Genomic DNA, 21,217 nt, shown 5'->3' with positions numbered 1-21,217 from the left:
GCCAGGCCTGGGTGGATGTACACCAGGCTTCCCAGTGTCTCTCGGGGGCAGGTGGCTGTGACTTCGCTCTCCCCCCTTGGACTTTGACTCTCTGGGCTTTCTGGGCCCGGCTCTGGGGAGACCTGCCCAGAGCTACTGGGTGTTTCTGGGTGTGGTGATACTTGCCCTGGGCTCTTCCCAGCTTCTGTGCCGGTGGTATTTGGGCTTAGGGAGACTTCCCTGGGGCGCCTTGACCTTGGTAGGTCACTGGGGGTCACTCCCGGGGAGACCTTCCCTGGGGTGTCTGTGACAGTCGTGTGGATGCGGCAGTGCGGCCTGAGGCGTCTGGATGGAGTCAGCCGTCTTCTCAATCTTTCACAGATACTTTCTCTGCCTGGGGTCCTGAGGCTGCGGCCTCGCGAAGTGGAGAAGCAGCTCAGCATGTTCGCTCTTGACCGTCTCCAGCCAAGTGAGCTCGGGAGACGCTGCTACCGGACTGTGGTGCCCGTTAGCAAGGGTTCCACGTTCTGTTTTCGAGATGTCGCCAAGGAAGTGAGGTCATGTCTTGGGGTTCCACAACCTGAGTTTCCCCTCTGATAAGAAGAACCTATAGCTCGTCTTTTTCTTCATACTAAATAAACCAATAGCCACTTAGTAATTTTTATCTATTACTCCATCTATGTAGCATTTTGTTTAATCTATCATCTAAGAAGTATGCTAGTTTTTTACTCTTGCAGTACTTGGCCTTAAATTCTGCGTCTTCACATTGAAGTCTATTGTCTGACTTTTTTTTTTTTTTTTCAGATACCCACTAAATCTCTCACTGAGTCACTAACTTTGTAAAGTTGGACTCCACCTTATGATTTTCTGGCCTCAACCACCCGGAATAATGGGATTATACTCAGGTACCATCAATTTGCCTGATTGAATATGTGATCTAGAAACAGCAAAACAAAACTAGGAAAGCTTTCTCTGACATTAGCCATTGGTGACACTTTCACCTTTAAAACATCATATGTATGCTGCCCCTGTGCACATGCTGAGGCATATGAAGGAGCCATTTTCTCTGAAGATGGTGTGCTGGGTATTCATACTTAGAGAGCTGTGAAATTTATGATTTTTCTTTCTTGATTGATTAGTTTTAGTTAAACAGTGATTAGTGAGACATTCCAGAAATTTCCACAATAATTTTCCCTAAAAGATAGAAATGTTGGTTTCAAGCTGTAACCTCTGGCGTGCGGGTGGTATGGTAGTGGATCCACAACAGGTTGCAGCTTTGGGGTGCACACATATCATTATTCATTCTTAGCTAATTCACAATATGAAAACGCCGCACTCAGTAAATGTGACAACAGAGTGAGGCAGGACAGCGTATGGTGACCACATGGTAGATAGTCTTTGCAGACTCCAGAAACCATCAGCCCAGTGGTGATGATGAACACATACAGGACTGGACTTTGAATTTTTCCTTATCGCCACTTGTAATCACTTCCTGTTCTCCCATCCCAAGAAGCACATGTACTTTTGTGTCCCAGGTGGAGAATTTGCACTTTGTAGGTATGGGAAAGCTGTAATAATCTGCATGAAGATTTTTCTTTGTTTGCTTTGTTTTTTGCAGAGAAGATTCCATCAACATAACCCTGCTGGCTTTCGTGTGGGTTGTTGCTTGTCAGTGGTTGAGCCATCACACGCCACCATGTAGATGAACCACAAAGTGTTTCTGCACCCATCTGCTGATGACAATTTGTGTTGTTTCCAGTTTTGACTCCACACTATTGGTCTTTCACTAGGACCTAGTTAGAATGGTCCTGTGTCACCTGTGACCCTGTGGATGTGCTGTGCTGTCCCTCTGTGGGCTATCTCCCCACCTGCCTTCTATATGTAGAAAAAATGCAACTAGGGGAGTGGAAGTCGAGGAAGACCTTGGTGTCTGCCTGAGAGCTGTTGGTCACCTGCTCACCTCCCTGCTGTCCAGCTTCAAAGGGTCATCTGGCCAAGGAGCAGTAATAAGAGGAGTCCTTCCACCACCAGTGGCTGCAGCTGTGGCCTGTCCTCCACCACAAGTTATTTTAAAGGTTAAACATCGGGATTCACTTTTAAGCTGGCTAGGAGGTTCATGATATTTACTTGTATTTTGCTTTGTAATTCACTCACATAGTACATATATTTGTAAACACCAAATATTTCATTTTTAAAAGCTAAAAGAGAGTCTATAAAATAAGTTTGTAATGAATCTTTGAACTTGCACCATAACAATATGCATTGCTTTATCCCTTGTTCTTCAAGAAAGTTTTAGCCTTTATCAAGTCTCCAACTGATGGACAGTTTCCAAGTTTTAGCTATTACAAACTGTGTGGCTTTTCTATAAAATGGAATACTACTCAGCCGCAAAGAATGAGAAATTAGAGTCATTTATAGGAAAATGGACACATAGTAAGGATATACTCCTAAGTGAAATAAATAAGTCACACATGTATAAATACTGAATAGTTTCTCTGGTGTGAACAACTATAATGGTACATAAGATCCTAATGATATAACTGACCATGTGAAATAGGAAGAAAAGGGCTAAAGGTGTAGGGGAAGTGGGAAGGGTAGGGGAAAGGGAATAAGGGAAAAAATATATGAGAAAATGAAAAAATGGAAATAAAGTATCTGTAAATAGGGAAGGGAGGAGGGGGTGAAGGGAGGGCAGGGACAAAGGGAAAAATGAGAACCAAGACCTGTCACATAAAGGTACAAGATCCCAATGATGAATGCAACTGTACTGTATACCCAAAATGCACCAATAAACTCAATGAGAAAAAAAAAGAAACTTTTAGTCTATAAGGTTTCTCTGTCTTCTTCAAATTATTGTAAACATAAAATTGTTTTTTTTACCAGTGACCACTTGCCTCCTCATTAAACTGTTTTAAAATGTTCTATTTTTCTTACTGAAAAGAAAACAACATGTTCTTTATTACTCTGCTTGTCTACTCATTCCTCTATTCTTTAAATACCTCTAAGGAGAGAAAAAGAACTGCATAGGTAGTGTGATAAAAGAAAGACAAATTTCATAGATTTCTGAGAACAGTTACCAAGACTTACCATTGATAAATTGATTACCCGATTAAATCCTAGAATCATGTTTAGCTTTAAAAGCCACCCATATAAGTCCAACATGAACATAAATTAACTTACTTCCATGTTTCCCACATTGTTCTCACAGGAAGGAAGCGTAATTAAGTTTTGCTCCGCTCTTGGGGGTCACCATCTAAGCCTCCACTGATCAGAACTTCCTGGCCTCTGCCTCACTTGCTCTGTCCAGAAGCTTCTTCAGCTCCCCTCCTCCCTTTATTTTTTGGTACCGGGTACTGAACTTGGGATCTTGCACTTTTGAGGCATGTGGCAAAACCACTGAGCTAAATCCCTGGCCTCCTTTTCCCCTTTGCAAACTTCGTTTATAACAGCTCTTTTTAGCTGTAATTCCTTCCTTAATATCTAGCACAGAGATCTGAGCTTTTTACACACATGGCTTTGGTAGCTTGGTGGCTGCTCTATACTTCTGTCACACTCGTTCTAAAATTTCCATCACTAATTACCTGAACATCCAAACTTTTATATCTTTTGTTTTTATGTTTATCTTTGCCAGCTGTGCTCAGGCTTGATACTCCTTCAAGTATTAACTCCTAAACGCTACTAATGGGATATTAGATAAATGAATTAATTTCTTTAAACCTGGTTACTTCTAAATGAGATAATGTCATAACATACAGATGTGCTGCAGGGGTTGAGATTATCTTTGCAAAGGATTTAATTACTACTATACTTTCTGGTACATAAGAAATTATCTTAATTATTGCAACTATTAGTAGTTTCCTTCTCTAAGCAAATGAACCACAGTGTACATTTCCTGCCTGGTTTCCATATTCTTCCCGCTTCTCTGTAAACTTTGTTATGGGAGTCTGTTTCGTAACCCATCCTTTAGGTGAAACCATTCTCCAATATTCCATCTGATGACTTATTATGATTCAGTATTTCTATAAAAGTATTCTTTTAAACTTACAAACAAATTCCAAGAGAAACAAGTTGGCAATACATTAATGTGTCTTGCATTACCCCTTGCAAGTGTATTGTCTGTAGGGATTTATATTTCTTCATAGAGACTTCCCTCCTTAATAATCTTGTCTTCACAGAACAAAAATAACTGCATTATGTTTAATTGTTTGCTCCTTAAAAAAAACTTTTTAAAAAATCTGTGCCATAAACTTTGGTTTTCTTTTGTTCTTGTATCAAATCTTTTAGATGCAAAAGAAATGGCAACTTCTATTTTAAGGTTTCAAATCCCAGCAACAGGTACCTTTCAAGAATAAAACCTATTCCATTTTCTTCTAAGTAGAAAGCAGTTAGAATCTGTCAGTCAAAGTACAAAACTTGCACAAGGAAAAAGCCTTGTAGAACATAAAGCTGCTCATTGACCTCAATCAAATGAAAAGGTGGATCTCTTACGCAGGCCTTTTCCTAATGTGCTCTCTTCCCTGCCCTGGCTACAAGGAAACATAGGCTGAAAGAGACTCTGCACAGTAAGCTCCTGACCCACTGAGAAGGGACTCCATGAATGGCAGACCCACCCCGTCATGACTGCAGTGTAACCCTGCACATCTACATCCACCAGGGTAAGAGCCACAGGTCACCAATGCCCTCCCTGCTGCTGCTGTGAGGTACACTTCTGTGGGTCCCCTTCTGTCTGCTCACTCCACCAATTCACAGCTCGTTTTGCAGTGGTGACTTCCTCTGCCTCTAAGGGAAGAACTGCTGGATTCGTGGTGGACTGTGGGGACCAAGGTCTTGGTTTTTCCCTTTCTCTCCTGGCGCTCATTAGTGCTTCTTGCAATGTTTTCAGCCCCCACTCCATCCCTTCATTTTCCAGACAAATCTATTTATCCCTCTCCCTTCTCTTCTTCCCTTGCTCCTCCGTCTCTCTCCCTCCTCTCCTCCTGCTTCTTTCTCCTCTCTTCTGCCTCCCTTCTTCTTTTTCTCTCCTCCTACTCCAGCTTCTCTTCCTGCCCTCCTACTCCCTCCTCCCGCCTCATCTTCCTTCTTCCTCTCCTTCCCTCCCTCCTGCACCCTTGGACCAACTCCTGGGCCAAAACAACCCTGAAATGCAAATTACTCTTACTCCATCCTTCGTGGACATAGTTCCACGATGGACATCTTTTCTCTGAGTTTCATTGAAAAAGAGAAGAATGTTGAGAGGGCGTTTAAGTAACCAAAACCTTTTGGGCATCTCTTGCTTCTAGTATTAGTAATATATCTAGTGGTAAATCTTTCTTTCGAAATACAACACCATCCTAATCCAAGCATGTTTTTGCACACACATGGATATCTGCACATAACTGAATTTGTAAACTTGAAAATATCATAATTTTGCTTCTGGGTCCATAGGTAGGCATTATAGATTTTATTTAAAATTACAATGGACAACAGGAAAGAAAATATGATCTGACCTTGTCAAGAGAAAAGCCTAAATATAAGTTGGTCCAAAGCAAATGGAGAAAAACAGAAAAAGAAAAGTCTTAAAAGGCACAAGTGCCAGGGCATGGGCCTGGGCCAAGAGGCTTTCTGATGGGTTTCTCCTGGGGCGAAGGCCCAGCTGCACTGCTGCTACTGCCTGGCCTCTCACAGCACAGAACAACGGGCAGGGAGTGGACATGAATGCGTAATGCAAAGTCATTCGAAGGAGGCTGCAGGCAGCTTTGCACTGGAATTGCTGACCCAGAGCACCGGGAATGAAAACAAGCAACGCTTGCAGGATGGACCTCCATGCGAGGGGGCAATTTCACTTAGTAATTCTAAAAGTTCTTCTGCTATACCAGGATCATTCCAGTCATCGGCAGTGTACACTGGTCCTCTAGACTTCCTGTGATCACAGCAACTCTGAAGTGACAAATGGGAACAGAGTTGGCTGAGGGATAGTCTGTGCACTTTGACTTTTTTTATTAACTTTATTGGTACATTTTACATATATATTATGACCTGATTCATCACTGGGAATTTGTACCCCGACATGACATAGTTTGGTTCCTGTTTTCCCATTCCCCTCCCCTCTTCCCTTTCACTCCTCCCTATTTACAAAAGCTTTGTTTCCATCTTTTTTATTTATTTATTCTTTTAGTTTTAGCAGAATGGTATTTTCTTTTTCTTTAGTTAACTTCATTTGTACATTTAAGGTATACAGTATAATGACATTCATCATTGGAAATTTGCACGTTTACATAATCCATCTTGGTGCTTATATTTTTTCCCATTCCTCTGCCCTCCCTTCAATCCCTCCACCCCTCCCTATCTACAAGGATAACAGTCCTAACTGAGGTCTGGCTTCCAGAAGCTGACTCTGATAAAAACATCGCATGGTCCACGTGCTGTTTCATGATGACTTTTCGGAGATCAGTACACTCGTGAAGAAGCATGGCAGGGAGAGGAAAGAACCAACTAATGGAGTGATATCCAGACCAGCCCGTGGAGAACGCCTTCAGGTTGGTCCCACAGGAGTGTGTGGAATGTCAGATGCCTTAGTTCGGCCTGATCTGAGGAAAGCCAGTTAGACCTGATATTCCCAAACTGCTGATCACTGTTAAGGATTTCCCAGAAGTGTCTTAACTTTCCAAGACTGCTGGCTCCCTACTCAGGTTGGCAAAGTGGCTCCAATAACTCAACAACCTTGTAAAGAAGAACCTCAGGTGGAAGGTATGGATAACAAACGCATATCACAGCCAGGAAGGGCACACAGATAGAGCAAAGGGAACTGAGAGAACCTGGGAAGATAACTCATAATGCCTAGCTCTGCTGCCCCCACCCCGCTTTTTTTTTTTTTTTTTTTTTTTTTTTTTTTCGGCAGGGTCTCACTATGTAGTTGAGACTGACCTGGAACTCACTGTGTAGCCCAGGCTGGTCTCCAACTCAGAGCGATCCTCCTGTCTCAGCCTCCTGAGTGCTGGGATTACAGGTGTGCACCACCACGCTGGGCCTAGCTCTGTCCCTTTAAGTAGCCAGGGCGTAGCAACCAGGAACTTTAATCTTGGTGATATCTCAAGTGCATAAAAACTGGAGAAAAATATAAGCTAATTTAGGATTTATTTCACCTTGCTTTACGTCCAACAAATTATTTTTAAACTTTTCAATCATTTTAATCCTATGTTCATTCACAGTGTCATTGAGATTTTTGGCCGTGACCCAGGAAAAGAAGATACAGTGTAAACTCGTGACCTAGAATACAAGTGCCCTTTATATTAACTACTGAGACATAGTGATAATTACAAATGCATTCTTTAAAACACATGGCCATATATACATATCTATTAGCACATAATCAATAAAGGAGTGAAATTAAACTGTGTATTTGCTACTACAGGCAAAACTAATTGTTCATCACACATTGTTTTTTCATAATGAAAATTAACAGGTTAATAGTTGTGAAACTTTTCAGCTGAGGCTTAAAAAGAGACATTTGTCCTAAAAGAACTTAAACAGGGGAAAAGGATGCAGAATGCAGGCTCATTAGTAACATGTTTCATTACAGAGCCAAGTAGTCAGACCCCCACGCAATATTTCTCCCAGGGACAAGAACACAGCGCATCATCGGCTTATGCAGGGCGATCACTATGGAGGCCCTCTTAGCATGGAGGCGCCCTTTTACTCCTCATGTTTAAAATGGAAAATCAGCACATCTAAAATGAAAATTTATTGAATACCAAACCATCTCTAGAAAATGAAATGTGCTAATCCTCAGTTTTTAGTGTCTTCAGTTTTATTTCTAACACACTCTGCTCAATGTGATCTAGGCAAAGACAGCATTTTGCTTATGTTTGAGAAATACATTTTTTCCTCAACTGAATCACAATTCATTAAACTGATTTTTGAGTAGCAGCAACAATGATAAAACTCTCTTAGGGCAGCAAACTGAAACTATCTTCAGACATAAACTCTCTAAACAAAGCAAGAAAGGAAAAGCAAACATGAGTGAAAGTTTTAGACTGGTCTTTCATAAATACCAATGCGCATAACAAGTCAGCCTTCAGTCTGGGGTGGGTTTCTAGTAATTATAAATTGACTCTCTCTAAAAATATTAACTTTTATGTACAAATATCAATGCAATTTCAACATGCAAAGCAATTTTTATTTGTTTGGCAATAGGAAGTAGCAATTTAATAGCTTCCCCTGCTGAAACATAATGATAATTTAAGCTCCAAAACATCACAGGAATGCTCTCTTCATCACCTGTTACTTGAAAGAAAAAGTGATACACAAATGAAAGTTATCAAAAAGAGCTATAAATTTTAGTTTTAAAAGATGCAAAAAATGAAGAGGGTTCATCTGAGTTGGAAGCATTTACTGCCAAACAGTTCAGCTGTTTTAGAATAAAATTAAAAGCAAAGTGAAGACAGGATTAGAAAGTCACAAAGCAAAGCACTCAGTCCACAGGGCTGGGGAGACTGGCAACAGTTGGAACTCATTATTCTTCAGCAATTCCTCATCATAACACACTTTTTTTTTTTTGGTACCGGGGACTGAACTCGGGTCCTTGCGCTTGCAAGGCAGGCTAACAAACCACTGAGCTAAATCCTCGGCCCTACAACACATCTTTTTTATATGTCAAATAGCCCTTCCCATTTCTGAGGTGATGCTATGAGGAAATAAAGGGTGAGTGCACAACACAATCAGGCGATTCTGTGAGTAGTTTTAATTCCCTTCATGCTTTTGAGGAGCTGGGTCATTGCTAATTTCTGATCCCCTTTTCAATTCTCTTTGTAGATAAGAGATATGGTCAAGGATAATGATGAAGATAAAAGGAAGGGGCACCATGCTTCTGTCTGCTACCTCACTTTTACACCTGAAAACAACCAACCCAGCCGAAGAATACATCTGTCTGCTAGTGCGTTCTGTGGAGTCGCAAGTTTTCCTTTTATAATAGCTTTGCTAGTTTTCCGAGTGTCTTTCTGGGTGTCACTATGTCCTAGAAACCTTAATTCTAGATCACGTTATAGCCGATATTTGATGCATTTGTAATTTGAAAAAAAAAATGCTGACCAATGATGTAAAAAATAAAGCATTTTATTTAAGTAGGCTTTGGTATAAAAATGAAACTATATTTCAGTTTAAGGTTGAATCAACCGGTTATAACTTATAACCTAGTTAATTAGAAGATTCAATTTCTTCCCTGATGGGAATACTAAGACATTACTTTCAGGTAGTGCTATCATATGACTCAAAATGTCCTATAATTTACATTGCATTGACATTTATTAAATGGAACAAAGTTCCTGCGACAGTACTCAACTTGCCAGAGCTAGAAACTTATATTTTTAAAAGACCTAAAGACAAATGAGACATTTTACTCTACTTGAAAAAAATTATATGAATAGAATGCACACAGAATAACAAACACTGTACAAGTAAGATGGTATGGAAGTTCCAGAGGGGATGAAGAGAGAACAGTGTAGGTGACTACTGACTGGAGTAAACAAGGAAGACTGTTGGAAAAAGCTTAAAGCCCAGACTTGAGGGTTGCATAGGACCACGGAAGGTGACAGGAGTGGTGAGAGGCACATCAGACAAGACAATTACATGTGAAAAGAGGCGAAATGGAAAAGTCAGAGTTATCAAAGCCTTTTTGGCAAAAGAGGTTTTTGTGAGCTGTCTAGTTGGACTGAATAAGAATGGGTGGTAAGTCTAAAAAAGTTGTTTTAAGATTAGTTCACCATATACCTTGAATATGTTTTAGAATGGGAGGAAAATGACCTCAAAGATAGTCTTTAGAAGGTTGATCCAGCATTCGAGTGGAGAGACTGTTGGAAAGGGGAGGAAGAAGATGCAAAGATCTGGCACCCATTTCAATGACCCAAGTAGCATTTAATGAGGGGATAAGAAAACAAGATGAACTGAAGGATGACGGGGATTAGAGTCAGGAAGAAATAAATGCATAAGGTACAAAAATTTACTACTTTATAGACTACTTTTTGACAAATTTGTAATAATTCCTAAGAAGCATATTCATTTTTGATAGAAACTATGAGCATCTTAAAAAATATAATCTTGCTGGGTGTATCGGCACACACCTGTAATTCGGGCACCTGGGAAGCTAAGGCAAGAAGATTGACATGAGTTTGAGGCCAGCCTGGGCTACATAGTGAATTCAAGGCCAGGCTGAACTACATAGAGAGATGCTGTCTAAAAAAAAAAGTAATCTTGCAAATAAATACTTATTTTCTTTATCATTTTCAAACTTAATACCTATAAAGATATATTTAATTTAGATACATATATTTAGGTAGATATACAACTCACTTCCTGATTACATTTTAAAAGTTTTAAGTTTCAAATTGTGTTTAAAAAAGTAAGGAAGACAACAATAGAGAACCACATGCACTTAGTTTGTATCCTAATAGGATTTAAAAAACCTCATAATAATGCGTTTTGAAAACATAGAAGCTTTTTCTTTCATAGAAGCATTTTGAAGCTTAGTCATTATGAAGGAAATTTAGGAGAACGATCTCACAAGCACTACATAATGTATTCCCAATCAGAAAATTCGTGTGTGAATGAACAATGTTACGGGATTGAATGACGTAACTGGATTTAAGGACAGTGAGGCAGTATCACTGCTCAAACCGATCAAAGTAGGATTTGGCCCAACAGTCATGAGTCTAGAGTATCGAGTAATTCCTGTTGATGGGGATCCAGAAAGATAAAACTACCTCAAGATATCAAGCAAGAATTCATATCTGAATGAGTTATTGTTGTTTTAAGCACACATTACGTATTATGAGTAGTAAAGTAAATAAATGTTTGGGGACTTGAAAAGAGAATGATGATTCATAACATAAAGTATCAAGCGTTTCCACAATTTCTTAGGGCATCCTGGAAAAATAGGTATCTATTCAATTTCAAAGTTACATCATATTAATTCAAGTTCAATGTCATCAATGGTTTTAGGGAAGTTCACTATGCTTACCAATGATCAGAAGAATGTTAAATACAGATCATCTACTACATATTTGAGCTGAACTGAACAAAAGGTGTCCTTAAGTCTATCTGCAACTTAGTAAAGCTGCTTCTGATGTTATATTCATAAAAATGGTAGAAGAAACCCCCCTTCTAGTAGTAGTTTGTAAAAGAACTTCAAATCACCTTCTAAAAAATGTTTATTATTTGTTAATGTGAACCACATAAACTTCTCTACAGGAGCTCAATGGAATGTAAATGCTGTTTCCCGTGGTAGACTAACTTTACTGTTTATACACAGGAAAACCCACCCTTCCACTCACAGCAGAGGGTAAGGAATTTATCTTTTGCTTGGAAAATTGTTATGAGAGAGTAGGCAGAGAGCTCTACAAAGATCCATTGAAGGACAAGGCACAGTGCTTGAAAAATAAAAATAGCAAATACTCAATGCATTATTATTAAATGGAGTTCTATGTGGCATCAAGAATAAAAAATATTAAACATGAAGAATTCTGCATAAAACACCTCTAAAACCAATCTTTTCCTACTTTGCTTAAGCACTCACTCTGAGATTGGTATAGGCGATAATTTCTCCAGGTAAACTAAACTAGCTATTATTTATTGAGAATCTGCCCTTTGCTGACTGCAATGGTGAACCACTGTACACAGTTTAATGTCATTCTTCTTGCATTTAGATGAGGAAAATGTTGTTCAGAGAGGTTATTTATTTAAAGTCACAGGATCTGCAGAATAAATAAAGCTGACCAGGGGTACTTTAGTTGAAAGAAAATAATACAATAGTCTGAAGATTTAAAAATTTTTAACAAGAAACACTTCCAGTTTAATAAATATACATGATACTTTTTCATTTTTAAAAGTTTCCAAATAAGGACTTCTAACAGGGTTTTGGCTTTTCTCCAAGATGCTATAATCAATTTTATCAACTAATATAAATTAGATAAAACTATTTGTATAAAATAAATCATTATAATTTTAAAAGCTAAAATTATTAAATCCAATAGGACTTATTTTAATATACAATTTTTAAAAGTTACAGTCACAAATATTTAAATTATTTTTACTTATATTCTCTAAGAATATAATAATCATTTTTACTGCTTTTTAAGAATAAATATAAAACACGGTAATCGAGATCCTTAGAGTGCAGCAGCCCACAGCCTCAGCCAGGGAGCCCCAGCCGCTTTCAATGGGGGAGAAACCCAGCCAGCCACAGCCTCAGCACCGTCGCAGCCACCACGACTCACACCATCACCATAGCCGCAGCGGTCACACCATCACCACCATTATTATTTCTACGACCATACCCACAACCACCACCATCACCAGCAGCCTCACCAGTGCCTGCAGCATGGAGCCGAGGGCAGCTCCAAGGCCCAGCCAAGGCCACTGAAATATGAGCAGACACATACCCTCCAGTAGCACGGGGAAAGGCTGAAGAAGAAAACAGCCTATGGTGACATAAATGGTAATGCCGGAGAAAGAGAAATATCTTTTAAGAACTTGGGTTCTCATGAAGCTACCAACCCTATTTCCAGGGTCCTTCATGGCAACCAGCAGGTTGTAGACAGATGCTAGTCTGAAGCAGACTGTGAAGCACCTTTGGGACGACAGGAATTAAAACCAAGAATTTAATTCAGAAAAACAGTATGGACAGAAAGAATGGGAAGTCTTATGAAAATAAGGAATCTGGAGAAAATCAGTCTGTAGATTATACCATTACTGTAGCAATTCCAAACAGTGTTGTAACAATCCAGGCTATATTACTAAGGGTTATATGGGCAAGGGCACAGATAATGATGGTAGTGGATCAGAGAGTAGATACACCAATCCCCAAAAAAGGAAAGCTAGGCTAAAGGTTGTGAAAACCTTAATTTAGTCCAGGACAAAATAATGCAACATGAGAATAGTGTCCCACCCTTAAAACAGGGACTCGAAAGCTTCAAGCCTGACTGTAGTGAACAAAAGGCAAATTGAGCAGATGGTTCAAAGCCCATTTGGAAGTATGAAACCAGACCTGGAGGAAAAGCTTGAAGGAAACCTACTACAGGAGACATGTTTTGTAAAAGCTCAGATATTAAGTCTGGTGAACAGCGAGAAGTCTGACGATCGGCCCAAAGGAAAGCATGCCTCAGCTGTTGCCTCCAAAGAGGACTTGTGACCCCTATTTAAACCACCTCCAGTTTTTCCAGGGGACAATAGCAGGGCTAAAATAGCTCCTAAAATAAGTTATGCAAGCACAGTTAAGGAAAACCTCGACAAAACTATACAGAACTCTTCTGTGTCACCATCTTCATCTTCACCCTCTTCATCATCTACTGGGGAAATTCAGACCCAGTCTTCAACTCAATTATCCCAGGTCCCTATGTCAGTGCTGAAATCTGTTATTTCTGCCAGTTTTTCTAATGGGCCTGTTTTATCAGGACTGAGGCAAGCATGTACCCTCCAGGGTGTCACTGCTAACTACTGCTGCTAAAATGTTAACACCCATCTCTTCTGGTACTGATTCAGTTCTACAGAACATGAGTCTAACTTCCAGGTATGTGTTAAAGCTAAACAGTCCACCTCAAGGCATGAAGAGAAAGAGAGAGGAAGAGTTTGCAGCTTGGTGTCTCACACTCTTCTGAGGGCCCCCAAAGGCCTAAAGACCTCCATCTAGGCCCCACCCCTTAAAAGTTCCACAACAATGTAATAGCACCATTGTGTGAGGACCAAGTCTTTAACACTTGACCCTTCAGAGAATACTCAAAATCAAAACTACAGGAAGTGGTAAATGACAAAATGAAAAAAGACCACCACTCTGATTTACCCCTCAGAATTACAATGAGTATCAGGAACTGGGGACATCAAGTCATGTGGTAATGACATTTAAACATATAAAAGTGATGACTGCTTTCAGTCTTTATAAGGAATGGGTAGTTTTATAGGTCCCACTTCCTTTTTGAATTCATGTGCATTTTTGAATGGTTCCCAAGGAAAGCACAAGGGATAGTCTTCGGAGATGTTCAAAACTAAAAGATAGCAAACACAGTAGTCATTTGTGGTAGGGTACTCAAATAAATGGAAGGTTAGGGGAGTTCATTAAATCACTAGTGGAATTTCCCAGACCTCGACTTCCTGCTAACTTCTAGAAGTGTGTTGTATAATATAGGAGCAACTTAGAAGTGGCTTAGAAGTTAAAAGTCAATTTTAATTTTAGAAATAAAAGGCTAGTTCCTCACTTGCACTAACCATCTTCCATGATACAACTGTGCAAGTCTTCACATATAGGGGATAACTTATCATCAGTTCTATTGGACAACATGGAAGAAACGAATATTGCTATAGAAACAAGAGAGGCAAAGATGCCTCTCCATAACATCTGAAAGCACCAGAATAACATTTATTCTTATTAAGGTTAATATTCTGATGAAAAAAGAACTTACAGTTTTATCATTCTACCTTGATGATCTTATATCTTTCCACATAGAACATCAATCTCGGTTATTTGTTATTTATTCTTTTTTTTTTTGGTACCAGGGATTGAACTTGGGTCCTTGCGCTTGCGAGGGAGGCCACCAAACCGCTGAGCTAAATCCCTGGCCCTTGTTATTTATTCTTGAATATGAAATTAAAGCTGATATTATGAGAGGTTTGTAAAAAGCTTCCAACATGGAAGCCACAGACCTAACAAAAGCAGTCCACATACACACACACACACACACACACACACACACACACACAGAGTGGGAGAGGAACAGGATCAGTGGAGAGAACAGAAAACCAATTTTCCATGACACAACAAAATACAGAGTTTGCAAAAAAAATGTATACAACAGGAAAAGAAAAACTGGTGTGAATAGTTTAATACTAAAATTTTGAGACATCTTGAGATTAATACAATTAACTTCCTTTGGCCTCTACAAGAGATGGTCAGCGTGATGACCATTAGCTTTCAGATATTCATTAGCAAAGCGAACTGCTGTAGAGTGTATATATATTTGTGGCAGACTCTGTATATTCATATGTGGAACTAGAAAAGGATGCTGTTATATAACTAATAGGCAAGAAAAAACACAGGATTTATAAATATGAGAGTATATAATTTCCAAAATACCAAACAACTTTGAAGAAAAACTAGAGAAAACATCCTCAAAATTAAAAACAAAACAAGAAACTAAAGGTATAAACAAAAAAATGAGGTGATAAGAAAATTAAGAAATTAATCCTAAAGAGCCTACATCTGCTAATAGAAGAAAATAAAAAAAGACTCCTGAGAAAATTTACCTTGAAAGCTTTAGTAGAAGCCCATGGAACATGTAGTATATTTATTATTGTATTAGTTTATTTAGTATTGCTCCTATCTGCAAAATCCAGGGTATATACTATGTTCAGACACACTGGATCCTGGGGCACCAATGTTGTTGTCAGGACTCAAGTCTCTCCATCTTTTAACTCTGCTTCCTTCTCTCACTGGTTCATTCAATGTAATAGACCCTGTTGGTCTGAAATGTTTTTAATCCTACAAAGCTAAAGAATCTCAGCAAAGAGAATCTTTCCTCCTCCATAACTGAGTAAAATACCTAGAGCTGATTATCACTATCCAAATTGTAAATCATACAAACTGTTATGGTCATGGGGGCAGACCTTGCCGACTGATGAGGTGTGAATTACATGTCCACCCACAAAGCCCAGGGATGGGTCATGTGTCCAAACCACATGTACTGAAAATAGTAAGCAATGGTTCCAAGAGACATCAGGGAGATGTTGCAATGGAATGGAATGAATGGATGCTGGCCAATCAAGAACTATTGATGTTTAGGATAAACTTTCATCATTATTACTTTTCTCATTATATGGAAATCACATTGATAAAAAAATTTATTTTGAAAAGTGAGAGCTTGCAATCCTACACAGCAAAGTTGAACCCCTAAATTCCAACTGGAAAGTTCACCCAGTTGTTTACCAAGTGTGCATTTGTAATATATTCCTTAGAGTGAACCCAATAGATTTTTCCATTTATAAAGGAGAAGATCAACCACAGGCCTAAAAGGATCTGAATTCTTTCTACTCACTCATTTGCATGAATGAAGTAAACTATTCAAAACCTTAAAAAAGCTAAAAATGCCAGCTAATGAGATCATTTGTGGAAATTCATTAGCAGGAACACTTTCAATTGATTAGGCACAAAGTATTACCAAAAAACCTCCCAAGTAAAAAGTAGCACACAAGACTAGAGGCTGCTCAACTAAGATGGAGAAAGGCCCTGAGAAAGACCCTGGGGAGTTGAAAAAAAGCATCTGGCCTCTTTTGCAAATAAAAATCCTCTGAAAAGAACAGCTAGCTACCAGCTAACTCTGGGCACTAAAGAGACTGCGTTAGAGAACTGCTTCACTTTTATAAGGTTACTAAATGTGGAATCAGTTAATGAAAACAAAGTTTAATGCTAATTAAGTGTCAAACATTACCATTATTTTATAAATAAATGGATCACATCAGTTGTCTTGTTCACAGTCACCCAAAGATGGCCTGTTTTCTACCAAGCCAGGTTAGTGGTGTGTTCAGTAATACTGAAGAAATTTGCACCACCCCCAATGGTGAGTGCCTGGGTCCCTCCTCCTAGGAATCTGAGCAAACCTTTCCTGCATAGTGGTGAAGGACTGAGGTACTCCACCTAACTGCACATGGCTTCCGTCAGATCTCCATTTGGAGCCCTGAGCAAAATGTGGAGGGTCCTCTTCATTTGATCTCTAGGCTCCATGTACTTTATGAATTAGTAAGCGTCTAGAAAACATTGGAAACCAGCCTGTCTTATTCTTAATTCTGCCCAAAGCTGATAACAGACCCTCTGGCATACTTTGGCAGTATGGGGACACTAATGGAAAGACTAAAAGAATTGCTAATTGGAACTCCTCAATTTGCAGATGGGGAAAGGCAGTACCGAAGACTAATTCAAGGATAGTTAGCAGGAAAAGCAGGAGTTGAATTTAGGTCTCTTGCTTCTCTGCTGATTACTTTTTCTATAGTGTTAAAAACTCATTAGGACACATTCAAGATCCTCTAAAACATAATTGCAAGGTACTTTGAATTGTTTCCCTTCACTACTCTTACATCTCTAGACAAAAGATCTACTTACGTACACACCCTATGTACCCCTCTTGCTCCTGTCTCTAATTGCTGTTCGTATCAGGAAACCACTGCTTTTATCTTTATTGCCAATGTACTGATATGCAGGATCTGGTCTCAATTCCTTCATGTTCATTGAAGAAAATAAAATGAAGTCAAATAACAACACTGAATACTTTCTATGGATGTGGGACATAAATTGGCTCTCTTACATAAACATAATTTAGGCAACTAAAAGGCTGATGCTATGTAGTATTAACAAGGTGAGGAAACAGCCAATCTCATACAATATTGGTAGGTCTGTAAACCACCAGTATAGTTTTATTTTGTTTTAAAGAGACATTTGGGAATATCTCTTCTTAATAGTATGTATCTCTTCAGACCCAGAAATTCTGCTTGTTACCATACAAAGATTTTCTCCTAACCTTAGGTACATTAGTGATGATTATGGCTGTTTCTGAAAAAGTTAAAATTGGCAAAATAAGTGCGTATCTAAAAGATGCTATTTATATAAGTTATGTTACATCCGCATAGACAATATTTTATTTATGAAAAAATGAACTAGTTCTCTATAACCACTATAAAAATCCCCCAAACAAAAGTGAAAAAAGTGAAAATAAAAGTACAGAACTTTATTTCTATATCACTTTATATACACTAAAATTATGAAAGTACAGTTGTCATTTATCTCCAGTGAATGGGACTGGGTATATGCGGTAAGCACGAGTATTCACTTTTTAGTTTTTGATCTTCAATATTTCATTTTTTTAAAGGTGCACACAAATATCACAGCCATTAAAAATTGTGTTTTTTAAAAAATTCTATGAATATTTACCTAATTTGGGGGTAGGCGATGCTGGGAGAGGAGCTTCAATGAAGACAGTGATATTTTATACTGGCCTTGAAGAGGAGGTCATGTTTCGGGAGACAGAGATGGTGGGAAGATTCTGTGCACAGCATGGATTAAACTGCCAGCACAGGGCAGTTAGGCTTGGTCATAAGAACAGTAATAGCCAATGAAATAAGAGCAGAAGTGGCAGCTTAGCTCCAAGCTGAGGCAGTGAAAAGCCCTTCCAGGCATAAAATGACAACTGTAGAGAAAGATTTGAGTTGGTAAAATAAGATTGAGGCAGGCCACACTGCTGCTTAAACACAAGAACAAGTATCCTAGTGTATCATGTGAATCCTCATAAGCAAAAAATAAACTTTCACTTTGTATAAACATGGAAATTGATGGTGTTACACTAGGCAAACACAGTCTAAGAAAGATAATTTCAATGGAGCGAGGAACATAGGAGGGAAGGCGTTTAGAGGGAGATCTGTGTTGTTGATGGCGTCTACTCTATGGGCAGAGCTAGACTAAGGAGATGCACAGAAAGTGGTCTGGGATTTAGAGACTCATAAAACTGCCCAAGTGAAGGCTCACATTCACCTTGGATTAAGAAGATGCTGAAACCTTTGTTGTTGTTGTTGTTTGTTTGTTTGCTTGCTTGCTTGGCTTTTCTTTCTGTTTTATAAACCTGGAAGAGACATGATGAAAGTTTAGGAATTTCCACCACTGAGGAAGAGCAGCCTGCCAGTGCTATGCAAAAGGGATATCCTGCATTAGAATTGGAAGAGGAATGCTCAGCAAACAAGGCAGAAAGAGTAAGAGAAAAGTAGGAGAATTCTGTGTTCCAGAATCCACAGACAGAAACCATATATACAGGGAGGCATTGCTTTTCAACGGCAAATTCAAGGAGGTGAAATGAGGGGATGCCTGAGCACAGTGACTCTGGCGATTAACGGATAAACTTGAGAAAGTAATTAGTAGAGTAAAGTGACAAGAAACTAGGTTGAGAGAGTTTAAACAGCAAGTAAGAGGTTAAGGAAATTAGGTCACTATTCTCTGAAGAGGGATGTGAAGACAAGGGAAGGAGAGAAATGGAACAGCTTGCAGAAATATTTTAAAAGTTCAAGATTGGTTGTTTCTTTAATTAGCTGTCTGTTTAAATAGGAGAGGCAATGAAACACTTGTAAATAAAGGGGACAGAAAAGATGACAAAAAGGTGGTTAACAGCATATCTTGGCCTCCAAGTTAGCAGTCCGTATCTTCAAACACGTATATGAACAGAGTAACCATGAGTGCACTTCTCACAGGAGAGAGACCCAAGGAGATGGAGGAAAGCACTGGAACATCCTAATGTGAGGAAGAGGACATTACAGGGAAATTAAAGTTAGTACTAACACTGGCTGCAGAAGAGACAAAAGCACGTTCTGGATCCTTCCATTGGAGCCTGAAGGCTGCAGGGAGAATTAGAAGTGAGATTACAGGAGCTGGCAGTGGGGAAATTGGGGTCACTGATTTCTCAGGAACAGACAAGGAGTTAGGAACAAAGAAGTACAAGGAGATCTGAGCCCCGCTAAAGGTTCAGATAAAAAAAAGGGGGTTGTGGTGGATCTGACACACACATTTGGAGATCCTCTCCAGTAAGGCACAGAAGTGGGGATACAGTGAAAAAAAGCATGTTTAAATTCTCTGTGCCTCAGTTTCTCCATCTGTAAAATGGATCCAACAGTAGCAACCATCCATGAGGCTAATATGAAAATTACTTGTTACTACTATCTCTTTTAATCATCACTACTACTGTTGACTTCGGTATTATCATTAATTACGTTTGTTGGTGAAGAAATTGAAAATTTCTTGCCCCATGTATTCATTTTCTTTTTGTTTAAAAAAAAATACCTGAGGCTGGATACTTACAAAGAAAAAAATTATTTAATAGTTTTAGAGGGTGTGATTCCCAGATTGGGCAACACCATCTGTTTGACTTCTGGTGAAGGGCCCAGCCCCTTGGCTGTTATAACTTGGGAAAAAAAAAAAATGACAGAAAGAGAAATGACCAAGCACAGAAGACACCCAGCACATGGAGTGGTCTCACTTTACAGCAATTCGCTGTCTTAAAAATTAACTGGGGTCCTCTGAGAATTACATTAACCCCTTCTAAGGGGAGTGACCCTAATGACGTAACCACCTGCAAAGAGAACCCATTTGTTAAAACTTTACCACCTCTTAATACTGTCACATATGGGGTTCCACATGCAAACCAGAACTTTGAGTTTTAATGATGTATGAAACGCTTGATAGTAAAACATCCCATAAAATAGAAATGACTGTGCAGTAATGGAAAATTATTCAAGGATACTATCTATAGGAAAGCCACACTGTGTACATCTAAACAATGTGCAGAACTTGCTAGTATTCTTTTTTTGCTGCTTCCTCCCAATTCCTGACTTTCTCTTGTCTCCTGTTCCCTGGGAACCTCACTCCATGGACTCCACTACTCATCTGCCTTCCACTCGACTTCTGGTTGTGTTTAGCCAATGGAGGCATGAATAGGAGAACAGAGGTGGGAGCATCTGAGTGAATGTGTTCTAAACTCTTTACCAACCTGAAAATAGCAAGTACTTTTTAGGACCATATCTCAAACCATACAGCCACCTCACAGAGCCGAGGTCTCCCAGCCTTCAGGAGCATTATCTCCTCACCTTTGGGGCCTTGACATGACTTTCCGGTTCCTTCAACCCTGTCCTAACCTTTGAAACACAGTCCCTTCATTAACTGTCTCCTCGTAAGCTTTGTGAGTATACCTTTCCCTATCAGTACCCCAAGTGACCCACAGAGTGGCCATGTACAAAATATCGTAGATACATTTGAAACAGATGGGAGAAATTGAAGCCTGGAAAAGGAAACTGGCTGCAAATCTGCCAAGCTCGTCAGAACTGAGTGACAAGAGCCGGGTGTCCTGACTCCTACAACGGACAAGCACGCTTCTGCACGCAGTCTCTCTCATGAGGGGACCTGCACTATAAAGCAAAAGGTTTCCATTACAGGAAGCACCTGTGTGACAATGACCATAGCTTCTACTGAATAAATCTCACCACCAGACCTTTCCACTCCACTGTCAGAACAGTTCCACCACCTCTCTCTGTGGAGATAATTACGAAAGCTGTTAGCTTTCAAACACAGACATTACTTAAGGGTCAAAACTATTTTCTTCCAATCAATTCTGCTGCAAATGGATCAAATTCCTACATTTGCTTCTTCTGGGGTTGGAATATTTCATCCCCTCTAAGTCTTTTTCATACTTATAAC

General features: G+C 39.3%; 2 protein-coding genes and 1 pseudogene across 9 annotated transcripts in view; 1 reads left to right on the top strand and 2 right to left on the bottom strand.

The window, feature by feature from the left end:
- Positions 1-422, bottom strand: part of LOC104861077 (protein kinase C iota type-like) — a 2,395-nt gene extending 1,973 nt beyond the window's left edge. The window contains exon 1 of the mRNA XM_033756890.1: positions 22-422. Coding sequence (XP_033612781.1) covers positions 22-422 — 401 coding nt within the window. The remainder of the gene's footprint in view (positions 1-21) is intronic.
- Znf385d (zinc finger protein 385D) overlaps positions 1-21,217 on the bottom strand; it is an 867,824-nt gene that overhangs the window by 140,643 nt on the left and 705,964 nt on the right. The window lies entirely within an intron of this gene.
- LOC104861142 lies at positions 12,167-13,604 on the top strand (annotated as a pseudogene).

This window comes from Fukomys damarensis, unplaced genomic scaffold (assembly GCF_012274545.1).
Source record: "Fukomys damarensis isolate Sample0158 unplaced genomic scaffold, DMR_v1.0_HiC HiC_scaffold_28, whole genome shotgun sequence".
Classification (NCBI taxonomy): Eukaryota; Metazoa; Chordata; class Mammalia; order Rodentia; family Bathyergidae; genus Fukomys; species Fukomys damarensis.
The sequence above is the reverse complement of the archived record's forward strand: the minus strand, read 5'-3'. Positions and strand labels throughout refer to the sequence as shown.